The 13,735-nt window shown below is 35.5% G+C and overlaps 2 protein-coding genes across 4 annotated transcripts; both read left to right on the top strand.

The window, feature by feature from the left end:
* The first annotated feature begins 548 nt into the window (after positions 1 to 548).
* Positions 549 to 8,336, top strand: LOC142984275 (proton-coupled amino acid transporter-like protein acs). 2 transcript variants are annotated; one of them, XM_076131756.1, is made up of 11 exons: positions 549 to 663; positions 1,138 to 1,240; positions 1,628 to 1,731; positions 2,101 to 2,245; positions 2,742 to 2,872; positions 3,263 to 3,390; positions 3,856 to 3,972; positions 4,441 to 4,638; positions 5,760 to 5,865; positions 7,247 to 7,463; positions 7,765 to 8,336. In XM_076131756.1, the coding sequence occupies exons 2-11, from the start codon at positions 1,238 to 1,240 to the stop codon at positions 7,963 to 7,965; spliced, it is 1,350 nt and encodes a 449-aa protein (XP_075987871.1). In that variant the 5' UTR covers positions 549 to 663; positions 1,138 to 1,237; the 3' UTR covers positions 7,966 to 8,336. The 2 variants fall into 2 exon arrangements, with proteins under 2 accessions (XP_075987871.1, XP_075987870.1); XM_076131755.1 differs by having other exon boundaries at positions 571 to 1,240.
* A 942-nt stretch (positions 8,337 to 9,278) lies between these two features.
* LOC142984152 (zinc finger matrin-type protein 5) lies at positions 9,279 to 13,398 on the top strand. 2 transcript variants are annotated; one of them, XM_076131565.1, is made up of 4 exons: positions 9,279 to 9,682; positions 10,200 to 10,334; positions 10,841 to 11,106; positions 12,780 to 13,398. In XM_076131565.1, exons 1-3 carry the CDS (start codon positions 9,556 to 9,558, stop codon positions 11,095 to 11,097), a joined length of 519 nt encoding a protein of 172 aa, XP_075987680.1. In that variant the 5' UTR covers positions 9,279 to 9,555; the 3' UTR covers positions 11,098 to 11,106; positions 12,780 to 13,398. The 2 variants fall into 2 exon arrangements, 1 of the variants encoding a protein (XP_075987680.1); XR_012960135.1 differs by lacking the exons at positions 9,279 to 9,682; positions 10,200 to 10,334; positions 10,841 to 11,106 and adding an exon at positions 12,268 to 12,424.
* Positions 13,399 to 13,735: the final 337 nt, after the last annotated feature.

Genomic DNA, 13,735 nt, shown 5'->3' with positions numbered 1-13,735 from the left:
TTAGATTCAAACACTTTATCAGGCCAAAAACTCGTTGCTGTGTTTTTCTGTCATGAAATTAGTAGCTGCCCGGAAGCAAATAAGTACGGAAGATTAGATTTTAGCCCATCGTGCTAGAGAGAGTATTGCTAGCCGTGTCAGAACGAGTCAGTATGCAGTTCTACGCCGTAATGATAGGAACGGAATATTGAGCGTATCAAAGTTTTCAGCACACACTGGGCCACTCTAAAAAATCTTTTCTTCAATTTCATTGACATTTGTCTCATGAACGTATTACCAAAACAATAGGACAAATAATTATCTAAATTTGGAGATGGTTTTGCATCGAATATAGGTATAACACATGGGCTTAGTTTCAGTCGTCAATTTGCTAATAATAAAACCCCGACACCTTTGTCTTCCCCCGGTAGATATACATATTTATCATTGTTAGTACCTACATTTCTCAGTTTAACGTATGTGTCATGTGAACATAAAGGACGATAAAATAAGCTATTCTATTGTTTAGGAAACCTGCATCGGAATCTAGAGTCTATCTCGAAATATTGCTGCACAGTGCTAGTGGTTTTTAAAGCATTAAAGGATACATTTAGTAGTAAACATAAAACATCTCCAGCGGTCGAGGGTTCAAACCGAAGGCAACAGGCTTAACACCATTATGTTGTAATTTCGAAGTTAGGTGTATAAGAAATATTTCTCGCTTGCTTTGTGGTGAAGAAACGCACAGTGAAGGACCCACTGGTACTAACGTGTGTAGTACACTTAATGGCTCAAACCACTCATTACGGAAAAAGACCCGAGCACAGCAAATGGTGAAATTAATTAAATAGACCTTTAGGCAGTTTGAAGAACTTTCGAGTCTGCAAAGATCATATTTTTTAAGATCACCGCCGATTCAAGCCATTATTTTTAATTTAAACATGAGTTAGTGGAGTGCGTTTAAGTTGTCTGTATAGAAATACAAGTTTTGAAGCTTTCTTCCCTTTTCTATTAGTTCAGGCATTGTTAAAGGTTTTGCCAGCATATTTCTACACATATTGATATTCTAATGAATACTCTTTGTTCCCTAAATTATTTTAAACTGATGTTCTTTTCACGAAGAATAAATAAATCTTGACATTTCATATTATTTCGAAGATTTTTCAGATTATTGTGTTATCGATCAAATCGAGATTTTATAAAGGTTTTTTGAAAGATTTATCTGTTGCAATGCTGATGGGTCTGCGATTGCTGTAAGATGGTATGTATTTTTCTTTTTCACTGATTTATTATCATGTTCCGCACTTTGCCTGTGTCATAACTCCGTTCATATAATTATACGCTCAGAAGTTATGATGTCGTTGGCTTTTTGACAATTATTGGTATCATCTCACCTACTTGTTGTTTAGCTTACTTCACTACTCGATCCCTAATTTATTAATGTACATTTTCTTCCTATAGTGAATACATTCAGTGTGTTAAACTATCTTACATTTAGAAATATGTAAACAAATTTTGAAAAGTTCTGTAGGGTTTCTGTAATTTTCAATTATTACATGGGACTAACATCGTAGTTGGCTTAACGTATTTTAAACATCTTTGATAAACTCCTACAGTTTTAGGAGGAAATTAAGAATTTTATTTACAGACAGCGGCAGCAAAGGACCGTAATTTTAAGAACCACACTACATCACAGGCCGATGAAGATTCATATAATTATGTGCAGTTCAGAGAAGGGATTCACCCGACCAGGTGACATATTAGTTAACAATTAATTAACCCATTGTATAGTTTGTGGTCAACGTAGTTTCAAAGTTGTTCAAGCCGCTCATAGGTCTTGTCTTGGCTTAGCCACTGTTCTTATGGAATTGTCTTAATTGACGAGAACCGGGACCGCCTTTTTACATGTACTCCGAAGCACAAAGACATCTAGATCAAGCGCCAAAATGAGGTTTATTAATCAAACTGAGAACATCATTAAATAGATCTATAGTTACATAAAATCACTAATTATTATCAATTGGGATTCGGCAGAGAATACAGAACGCTATTTGCTACGATGCCTACAAACTTCTTTTACTACAAAATGCATTCAAAACTAATCTTGTAATTCATTTTCAGCTTGTTTGGATCCATTGCTCACCTCATCAAGGGTGCCTTGGGTGGTGGAGTCCTCAGTGGCCATGTCGCTTACATGAAGGCTGGCATCGGTTACGCCATTCCTATGAACTTTGGCTTTGGTTGTTATATGGGCTACTGTTTATATGTAAGTACACACAATAGGGCTCAATAACAAATTCCAAGATTAATATTTATATTTTAAGTTAATAATAAAAAGTTCATCCTACTATCCTACTAATATTATAAAAAAATGTGAGAATGTATGCATGGATGTTTATTACTCTTTCATGCAAATACTACTGAACCGATTACGATGATTACCGATGGTAGCTGAAGACCCAGAATAACATATAGGCTACTTTTTATCCCGGAGTTCCCGAAGGGTTTCCACGCGGACGAAGTCGCGGCCGGCCTCTAGTATAGCTAATATTTGAATCAGGGATGCGGAAACTGTATAATTAGAGTTCGAGCTCCTCTGAACGGTTTGACGAATTTTATTCTTCTTATTTGAACGTAACCGATAGGCAGTCGCTCTATGTAAAATACTGGTATTCAGTTGCCCCCGTTGAGGTTGGAAGCCGATTCTGACATAATTGTAAAAAAGGCTAATCTAATTTTCTAAACTTGTAGTATATTTCTAGTTGCTAGTATGGGCTGTCCAAGTATTATGCAAGCGTACAAGACAACCGTTTTTATCATATGCTGATGCTGGAGAAGCTGCTATGATGTTATTTCCTAAAAAAGGAGCCGCAAAATATGCTAGATTTTTCAGGTTAGTATTATTAAGTCATAATATACAAAAAACTCGCGGCTCCGAATTTACTATTTGCTTAGATCTAACACTTATTTGATGAAGTACTTTAAATAGATTTGAACTACACAGGATTACCGTGGTTGACCCAGGAGCAGCTGACCTATTCTATAAAAGAGACTACATATGCCACTAAAGCTGCTTTTTTAGAGCTGTTTTTTTAATAATAGAAACAAGAATCTCTAGACAAAGACAAAACTTGGCTCAACTTTATCTGCTACAATTCCTTTATTATTATAAGTAATTTTATGTGACTGGCCGTTGAACACTTTTTGCCCGTTAGTGGGTACACGCCGTGGGCACTGACAGGCCACCAGATTATCCAGTATTTTTCTTATTAATTTATTTCAGGTATGCCATCGATACAATTATATGTATGGATTTGTTTGGAGCGTGTGCGACGTACCAGATCATAGTATCGAAGTCTTTGAAACAGCTCGTGGAGAATACTCACGCAACTTCGATGTACGGACCACCAGGTAATAAAGACCGTAATATAAGTGAATCACTTAGTTGGCTGAAAACCCTTGGGTTCTTTACGTATATAGTATTAAATGCCACTGTAGCGCAGTCGGTATTGTAAGTAAGTGTTGGACAGAGATCTCGGGTTTGAAACCCGGGTGGAGCAAAAAAATACTCCTCAGTTCTTCTGTCGAGGTAGGCTTAGTGAATTGCTCGGAGATAATAAGTTTAAGTACCGCACTCCGAACGTTGCGTACAACTGAGTAGTGAGTACGTTACTCTACTAAGATCCCGTTTATGTGACAAGCGTTGATCGCGCGTTTACAACTGCTATCATTTTATCTAAGCTAGCGCGTAAGCATGTGTACGTTTTGCAAAACGCGGATTCAACGCTTATCATATGAATTGGCTCTAAGTTTTTGGGGTATAGTAGGATGGATAAAGAAGCCACATTCACCTATACCTACATTTTTCTATTTCAGGATATCCGAGTCTACGAATGTATTTGGCCATGATGATACCTGTTATGGTTATAATATGTTTAATTAGACATCTCAAGTATCTCGCTCCGTTCTCAATAGTTGCTAATATTGTTGTGGGTAAGTACAGCACCGTTTAAAAAACATTACCAGCTAGTGCATCATAGTGCTGATCATGAGGTCTCAGGTTCGATTCCAGGTTCTAGCAAAGTTGTTGGTATTTTCCAAGAATGGTTAATAGTCTTTTATAACATAGATATAGCCATGAGTTAAGTAACTTGCCCAGAATACGACAATAGGCTCGCCCTTATTACACTAGACTAAAATGTAAAATAGCGGAACGCAAATTTAATTCAGACACATCTGCCTAAACTGCACCTTTGTACATAACAGGCGTGATGTTATTATTGTGTGAAAACATTACATACATACATAAGATTACTCCTTTTTTCCTTAGAGGAAGGCACAGACTAGAGAACGCCACTGAAAACATGAAAACATAATATATAATTAATATTTAAAGAAATAATTATTTCCTTTCTTTCTTTGGTTTCCTTCTTATTTAATTAATATACATTGTTCTTTCAGCGCTCTGTATCGTAATGGCGGGTTATTACTGTTCATTATATAACCCTAATCTGGAGGATTTAAAAATAACCGGCGGCGTGGAAGGAGTATTTCAATTTGTCGGTATGCAAGTGTTCAGCATGTCTTGTGCCGGAGTCGTGATTCCCATAGAGGCTAATATGAAGCACCCGAACAAATTTCCAATAGCACTCATTTGCGGTAATTTAAACTGATTTTCTTTATAACTTTTCTTCATTTTCTATACCTTTTTTTGTAGCTGGTGATGGATGTACGAATTTTGCGTTCTTACTACTAGACAAACTTAATAGTAGTTATCCAAAAAAGGAGTATAAGAGTATCCGGGCTTAGTTAATCGCATCAGCTTTGAGTTACATAATGTGAATAAGAAAGCAAAGAAAGGAAAGGTTGACGTCTAGCAAGCGACCGGTCATAAAAAAACAGAAAAATCTCTTTCAGCAAATTTTTGAGAACAAATTCAATGCCGACTCTAACTCCGAACCGCTCCGGCATACAATGACTGCATCCTATAATGTCCTCATTCAACATTGTCCCAAACCTAGAAAGTCAACTTTTAAAATGACTACATCTTAAAATGACTACATCTTAAAATGTCTTCATCTTAAAATGTCTTCATCTTAAAATGTCTTCATTTAATATAGATCCACTTTTTGAAATCCTATTTGGTTCCTTGTTGTTAAACTTTTCAATACTGTTGTGAACTATGTTTGTGATAGGTCAACAACAACAAACAACAAAATGACAACAAAATTATGTGATTAATTGAGTACCTCGTATATTCCCTGCGTTTAGCCATACTGTCCACTAGCATTTTGAAAGCATTTTTCCACATAAAAGATTCTTTCCTTCAAAATCCATCTCGCCGCTCGATACAACGACACACACGACAAAATTTTGAATTGGCAATCCAATATCATCAGTGTTTTTGTAGGATGAGGATATTGTAAGATGAGGACATTGTAGGATGAGGACATTGTAGGATGAGGACATTGTAGAATAAGGACATTGTAGGATGAGGACTTTCTAGGTTTGGGACAATGTTGAATGAGGACATTATAGGATGCAGTCATTGTATGCCGGAGCGCTCCGAACTTAGGATAAGAACAATGCAAAGAAGAATGACTGTAGACAGTCAGCTAATGTCTTGCAAATTCCGCGTATTGCTGCTGCATACTTGCCGCTATATTCGGATTTACCTTTACATTTTCAAACTTAAACAAACGGAAAAGCAGCTATTGATCTACAATTCGCGTACCTACTTACTTTCTTCTTTAAAGTGTCGTATTGTTCTTATGTTTCAGGAATGATGTTTATTATGGGATGCACATTCGCGGTATCTCTATGCGGCTACGCTGCGTTTAAAGATGAATCAGCAGCGCCCATTACCATCAACTTTCCGATGACAACGTAAGTAATGACTGCCTTTGTGACGCAGTGGTTTAGGGCGCCACGCCGCTACCATTGCGTCGGGAGATCATGGATTCCATTCCCAAACGGTACAATAATCTGCGATCCACAAATAATTGTTTCGATTCTAGTTGTACTTTGTGTCCGTTGTTTGTGTTTGTAAAAGTCCTCGCGACACAAGAACAATTCTTAGTGCAGGAATTATGTTTTTTAAACTAACTATACTTAAACTAAGTGATGTTTTCTTTCAAAAATTTGCTAAATCTTGTGTTATGTATAGGTACTATCGAACAAACTGAATCATGACCCACCATGTGCTCATTTTCTAAAATACGTCTATATACACGTAGGTCGAAATTAGCTTGAACCTACGTTTCCTTGGTAATGAATTTGTTATCTGTCATTAATGCGTCAAATCTTTGTGCGTCCATTATAGGAAATAATGTAACTATAAAAATTAAAATAATATAGGGTAACCAGTATAGTTATTACCCGGTTAAGGAATTTATACACAATTATGGTCAATAGTATTCTAGTAGTACTCTATTATAAACGCAACTTAAATATTCTTTCTGAAGGATCATCAGTCATTTGTTTCAATAACTTTGGAAACATATAAATAAATTACTAATAAAAAAAACGACTTCTAAAATCACAGTAATTGTCCACCTAATTTTAAAACTTAACGAAAGAAGTAACCAGTATTCTAAAAGTGACATAGGTGTATTGCAATTAATTTGAACTGGTTACTTTAGAAATTAAAATAAACGTATTATTGCTTAACGTTGGCAATCACTGTATGCTGGGCAATGACTATAGTGGTTACCCTAATCGAAACGTTTCACAGATTTCTCAATGATTGCTGACGTGCTATTTGACATTTGGCACAAATAGATTTTTTCGTCGTGAAAAGAGGTTAGACTATTTACATTCTACATTCAAATTAAGAGTGATTTATCGAAAACGTATCTACATACTGTAATAACAAAGGTCAAAGTTGTATGTAGTCGTAGATACATCATAACACAGTCGTATGCATGTTTAAAATGTCCTAAGTGCAACTTTGACGATAGAGACGAAATTCTTACTGTTTTGACGGTGTCAAGCGAATTATCGGCAAAATGGGTCATGATTCAGTTGGTTCGATAGTACATGTGATTCGAAATATACCTACCAATGACGTAGGTAATGCATACGGGTTGTGGTTAATAGAAGATTAATTATATCTCATCGGAATATTTCTCATTATTAGCCCGGAGCTTGGTAATACTTGTGCCCGGTATATAGCTTGGTTTGCAACACCTGGGTGTATTTCATAAGCCTCTTCCTGCACCTTTGGTTATAACAGGCGCCGTAATGTTATTTATGTATTATATTTCAGTGTTCCCAAGATCTTCAAAGGAGCTATCTGTGTCATGATCATTATTACACATGCACTCAATTTCTGGGTACCGTTTAATCTTTGCTGGTACTATATACACAAGAAATGTCCACAAGATAAACTGGTCAGATGGGAGAGGATATTCCGAGCAATATTTGTGATAACCATCGGTGTGCTTGCAATCTGCTTCCCGAATATTACTGGAATTATGGGCTTTGTGAGTATTGCATTATAATGTTGTATGTAAGGGAAATGTCCTTTCAAATCTTAGAATAGTAAGTTGCGCAAAAACTTAATTTATATGGAATCCTACTCGGTAATAGGGGGCACCACTAGCACATGTAGTAAACAAACCGCCATGATGCAAAGAATAAAAATAATAATCTTCAAGAAGAAAAAAAATATTTTTTATTACTACTTTTGCTCTACTTTGATGAAACATACTAATTTTGTAGCGCTAGTACTGCACTCATGCGTCGGAACTTAACTATATAACTAAATCGTTCTTTTAATTTCAGCTAGGTTGCTTCTGCCTATCAAATATGGCTTTCATATGGCCCAACGTGATATTCTTGTTGGTTTCTTATGAGAGGCCAGGCTACGGATTCCTGAAATGGCGATTGTTGAGGTCCTTCGTTTTAATGGCAGTGGGCTTCTTCATTTTATGTTGTGGCACAGTTGTCAGTGTTAAAGATCTTGTAGAAAGTGAAGGCGGTTAAATCTCAGAATAGATGTGGCGCGAACTTTCAAACCAAATCGAGACTAACAAAAAGTATGGTTTTGGGAAGTTATGTGTTTTTAGTATTAAAGTTCTACTTTTACTAGGTATATGTTTTTGATATATAGATATTCGATGTATCTATCTGCTGAACCAAAGAAGCATTATTTATATCTACTTACATTGATATCGTATTGAGGTACTTGATTTATTTGGTGCTGCAGAGTGGAGATATTATTAATGTTTTCCATGAATGCTGTTTCCAGATTGCAAGTAAGTAGACGTAAATTAAAAAAGGAAGGTTGAGCGGTCGTTAATTGGTCACTCAAAATGTTTGTAAGTTTCGATTTGGTTTGCAAAGACAGGAAAATGTGGGCGTAATTTATGTGTAATGTATAATTTGGATTTCTTTGCATTTTGATATTTGTATTTTTGAATTGAAATTAAATATTTGGTTCAAAAACTTTGAATTTTATTTATCGTGTGGACTATAGGTAATTGCTCATGTCACGGGCAAAAGCTAATATTTCTTTAGCCGTTAAATTATTATTATTACTCTACTGTCAAATTTCATCAAAATATCTTCAGTAATTTTGTCTACTAATACTTGGTCGCTTTAGTGTTAAGCCCAACGCACACGACGCTTGTTTTGCTGCTAGATAGCTTGCTAGAATTTGCCGCTGGGTTCGAAGTTGGCTGTGGCGCTGGGTGCGCTGATGGCTCCCTTGGTAGGTTGGCTTCACACGGTGCTTGTCGCTAGGCGTGCATCGAAGTGATATTAAATTGATTTCTCAAATTGTGAAACTTGGTTGAGCACTCTTTTGCCGTCACGGTTGGCTTTAACCCCAAAACTGCGTTCCTCACTCTATCAAGAGCCTCAGTTCGAAGACGCTTGTTGTGGTAATTCGGAGTATTTGTTGCATACAAACACGGTTCTTCTTTGTATGCGTCAATTAAAGCATTAATTTGCTCCGGAGACCACCTTTGCTACATATTTTTTCAACAACAGAGCACGAATAAAAGAGAATACGCAAGCAAGCCGTCACGAAAAATAGCACACGTTCTATCATCGACAGCCAGCACGCAACTCGCTGCAGAGCCAGCAGTGACGTCACTTTCTCGCAGCGCTGCCAGCAGAGTAGCCAGCAGAGGGCCCCGCAAGCAATCCAGCAGCAAAGCAAGCGTCGTGTGCAGCGGGCTTTATTCACAAAACTTTCACGAGAGAGAAATTAGGCCAGCAAATAGTTTTTATAGTTTTCAAATTTCTGAACGACATTAATACCTCAATCTGTCAATGTCACAATTGCAGTGAAATTCATGAGATTCATCTGTCATGTGTGTCATCTGTATGCCCAAACAATTAAAAATTGAAACTCCCAGCATTTTTAATAAGCACGTAATTGTAATTGCAATTTGCATTGTCGTGGGTTAAAGCGACTTAGATATTGCGAACTTTGTTGATTTAATTTTATATTAAATTAGTACATTCTTGTAAAAAGCATTGCTCATTGCCGTGAGCACAAGTTGCAACAATATTTCTAACTGCCTTTTGCTCAAATTTATGTAACAAAACTTCATAATATTGTAAAAAATGGGTAAAAGATACTATTGCGATTACTGTGACAAAACTATGGTGGCTTCACAGTCAATTATAAGAACACACAACAACGGTATCGTCCATCAGAAGTTGGTTCAAGAACACTATCAGCAATATAAAGGTAACTTAATAAGTCATATTTCATACATTTTTTTAGAAGATATTTATTTAATCTTTGAATACCTGACAAATGCTCTAGCCATTCATAATAAATGGTATTTTGTAAAGATTGTTAACCATTCTTGAATATAAAAGGAATGCCTGCTTACAGTTTAGATGCCTAGGCTATGTTATGTGTATGTACTATCCCACTGCTGGGTACTCAGTTTGTGCCTTATCCCAGAAGAGGGAGGAGTTAAACCTTCTGGCCACAGCTGTAGTTAAGCATACACTGCAGTTTGGAAAGTTTTCACACCTTAGAAAACAATTAAAAGAAACTAAGGCAATCAAGGATTAGTTTCAATGTCTTCTTTCACTATTTCAGCAAATTTTATTATATTTTTTAAAGACTCATCAGTTTCTGAAGCAACTTATATTATCATCATTATTTCTAGATAGTTCTAGTAGATTCATCACTAAGATGACATGAGTGTGTTGCCTTGTGCCACATTTTTACCAACTACTTTTATAATTTACAGATGCTGAAACCATATTAGCTGAAGAGAGTAGAAAAAAGCCATGTGTTCGGTTTGCCAATGGTCAATGTCAATTCGGTAGTATTTGCCGATTCTCTCACTACACAAGAGAGCAAATACAATATTTAAGGGACTACGGTATGGACTTTATTCAATATCACTTTTATTATGTCAAAACAGCCTTTGATTTATGTTAGATACTAGCTGACCCGTGCCGCTTCGCTTGCGTCACATAGAGAATCATAATTTTCCCCGTTTTTGTAACATTTTTCACTGGTACTCTGCTCCTTTTAGTTGTAGCGTGATGATATATAGCCTATAGCCTTCCTCGATAAATAGGCTATCTAACACGGAAAGAATTTTTCAAATCGGACCAGTATTTCCCGAGATTAGCGTGTTCAAACAAACAAACAAATTCTTCAGCTTTATAATATTAGTATAGATTTTATTTTTTACTCTAGAAGCTAAGAAATACTAATTTCCTTTTGCCTGCACTACCTACTTAATTGTTAGAAAAGGTCTCTCTCAAAATCTTAATGTAATGTAGAAAAATCTATAACCCTACCTGTATGTATGGACATATCTTTTTATTATATACATATTACAAATACTTTTTATGCTATTAAAGTGCTTTTCTTTTTCAGTTGCTTCAAAAAATACTCGTGAATCAGAAATATCATACCCTTCATTCATAGACTTAGTACGTAATCTATTGGATGAACGGTCTACAAGGACAGAGACCGATGGGAACACTGTAATGTATGATAATAATGGTGTTACTCATGTTTTTCCTTGGACTTATAACTCTTCACTTGACTCCTACGGTGATGATTTACCACCGAGTGTGAAACGGATTAAAATAGAAGACTTTAATGATGCAGAAATTGTTTCTTGGGGATGAAAAGTACAGGTAAATTTTCATTTTATTGCCTAACTAATTCTTTGCCAAATATCTTATCCTATATCACATTTTAAAACAACACCAGAAAGTCATGACTATAGTTTATTGAGAGTGTTTACTATCTTTAGCACTTCAATGTTTATATTTATTAATGGAACTTAGTATAAATAGGATAAATAATACTGTAGTACATGCATCTCTTCCTGTTACAGTTTATTACAATTTCCTTAATCGTAAAACTTTAGTTGTTCCCTGTGTCCTAGTTCCTAATATCACAGATACTTCAGGGTAGTGAATAAATCTGAAGTATGGTGGTACTGAATACCTTAGTAGTTCAACCTGAAATAATTGAATTCATAATTTAGTTCATTATGTAAAGCAATACTGCTTGGAGTGTATCAGAGTGTCAGATTTGTTTCAAATGAATATATTATTGACTAGCTGACCCGCGCAACTTCGCTTGCGTCACATAAGAGAGAATGGGTCAGAATTTTCCACGTTTTTGTAACACTTTTTACTGTTACTCGGCTCCTATTGGTCGTAGCGTGATGATATAAAATATGTTTTTTTTTCACGAAAAATATTCTCAAAATTATTTATATCTCTTAATATAACGAAGTCGCGCTAATGCATATCCGCCATTAAAACAGTTGCCATGACAACGGAATTTTGTTATTTCAATGTCAGTTTAATATTGACTATTCGCGACTTAGTTCGCCACTTGAATTTTCCCGGGAAATGCGTCATTTTCCCCGAGTAAAAAGTAGCCTATGTCCTTTCTCGGGTATCAAAATATCTCCCTACCAAATTTCATGCAAATTGGTTCAGTAGTTTAGGCGTGATTGAGTAGCAGACAGACAGACAGACAGACAGAGTTACTTTCGCATTTATAATATTAGTATGGATTACGAAACAAGCTCTGAGAAGGATATGATAGGAGGAAGTCTGGAGCCCCATTTCTTACTTTCTAAATATTACTTATTATAAAAATCGTGTGATACATTGATAGCCATTGTTTGCTTACTAATCTACGACCTCGCCCGTGCACGTACACGCTCAAATACGTGTATATTTGTGCGAACAAAAATCAAGCAATAAAAAATATAATTAATTACCTGTTCCATCCACAATACTAATAAGAGAAAGCACATAAAACATTTATTTATCATAGTATGGAAATTAAATCGTAAGTCAGAACATTGGAGGCTTATCGTGTTGTATTTTATTGTGAAAATGAAATAAATTCTGTTGCACTTCAATGATTTATGATTAGAAAATGTTACATAGTCAATGTTTTAAAGCAACAGGTTTATGTGTTTTTATTATTGTGAGTTGTTTATTTATAAGTTATGTAATTTTTATATTATATAGCTTTGGTTTGTATTGTTTTAACAGCAATAGTGATTTTTTTTTATTTCGTAAGTTTATTATAAAAGTAACATCGTAGGTCACAGTTTTGTATTTTATTGTGTCAAGATCGCAACTTGCACTCCCTAGAAACGCGCACGCATGATGGGGTTAGCCTAAGCCTCCTATTTTTCTCGCTTAATGCCGAATTTTAAACGAGGGTGAGATTAATGTAAATTGTAAAATGAGACTTGAAGGCTTAAAAAGAACCAGCCCATATGATAGCATCTTTCACTTCCCAAAATTTATTTCAAATTTAATTTGTTTATTTTCAGCTAACAACAACATGTCGAGGACAGTCAGCAGATGTCCCAAGCTCTCTCAAAAGGGACTTGGGAGAAATTCTTCTCTTACAAAAAGACCATGCAAGAGAACCTAAAAAAATGTACCTTATCGCTGTAGAACGTCCCCTTCAACATAATTTTAGAAGATTCAGCTATGATAACAATTTTGATCACGGTGTTAGATCAAACAATGGAACGGCAACCAAACCTAAGAAACGTGATATGTACAAAACGTACTTCGATCGAATCTACAAACGTCGAAAGAAGATGAGACAGCAGAATCATTTGAATAAATTAAAAGGGGTGCAGATGAAAAGAATGGAATATGTAAGAAAATCTCTTATTAATAGCTTTAAGGCGGCCAAGTATATATTTAGAGAGGTACAAAGAATACAAGAACGTAAGATTGTATTAGATTCAATAAGGAAAGTGGTGTTAGAACTTGAGCAACCGGGTAATGAACGGGTGAAGAACAATGTTATGCATTGTTACGAAGCTATGAAGCCAACGGAAAAAATGTCTATGTTAGATGTTCTTAATACCAATAATAATGTTTTACCACTACATTTTCCGGAATCTTGAGATAATAAATATTGAAGGAATAATGAAATTGTGTTTTTAGTTTGTCTGTAGTGTGTCACAACGTGACAAGAATCGTGTCCGATCCCAAGAGGTGATATTCGGTATCGAAATATAATTCTATTTATTAAATCCTTTTGAATTAATAAGTTTAAAAACTGTCCAGAAAAAAACAATTAGAACTGTGATTAAAATAAATAAGGCAGCAATTTAAGAGAATAATGAAACTTAAAAAGTGGATATCAGCGCGAAATGATGGCGTTGACTAAGCTAAGCCAACGTGGTAAACTTTAATACCAGTTATGTTCTAAATAAACCCTTTAACTTTTTAAAATGAAGACAAGCATACAACATATATATTAGGTATG

This window comes from Anticarsia gemmatalis, chromosome 26, assembly GCF_050436995.1.
Source record: "Anticarsia gemmatalis isolate Benzon Research Colony breed Stoneville strain chromosome 26, ilAntGemm2 primary, whole genome shotgun sequence".
NCBI classification, from domain to species: domain Eukaryota; kingdom Metazoa; phylum Arthropoda; class Insecta; order Lepidoptera; family Erebidae; genus Anticarsia; species Anticarsia gemmatalis.
Note: the sequence above shows the minus strand (reverse complement) of the source record. Positions and strands in the feature narration are given on the sequence as shown.

What these genes read in the sequence shown, in the direction of transcription:
- LOC142984275 (XM_076131756.1), top strand. An exon ending in ATATGGGCTACTGTTTATAT is followed by an intron (nt 2,246 to 2,741) that starts GTAAGTACACAC and finishes GTATATTTCTAG; the next exon opens with TTGCTAGTATGGGCTGTCCA. An exon ending in TCCAATAGCACTCATTTGCG is followed by an intron (nt 4,639 to 5,759) that starts GTAATTTAAACT and finishes CTTATGTTTCAG; the next exon opens with GAATGATGTTTATTATGGGA.
- LOC142984152 (XM_076131565.1), top strand. Translation starts at nt 9,556, where the DNA reads ATGGGTAAAAGATACTATTGCGATTACTGTGACAAAACTATGGTGGCT. An exon ending in ACACTATCAGCAATATAAAG is followed by an intron (nt 9,683 to 10,199) that starts GTAACTTAATAA and finishes TATAATTTACAG; the next exon opens with ATGCTGAAACCATATTAGCT. An exon ending in ACAATATTTAAGGGACTACG is followed by an intron (nt 10,335 to 10,840) that starts GTATGGACTTTA and finishes TTTCTTTTTCAG; the next exon opens with TTGCTTCAAAAAATACTCGT.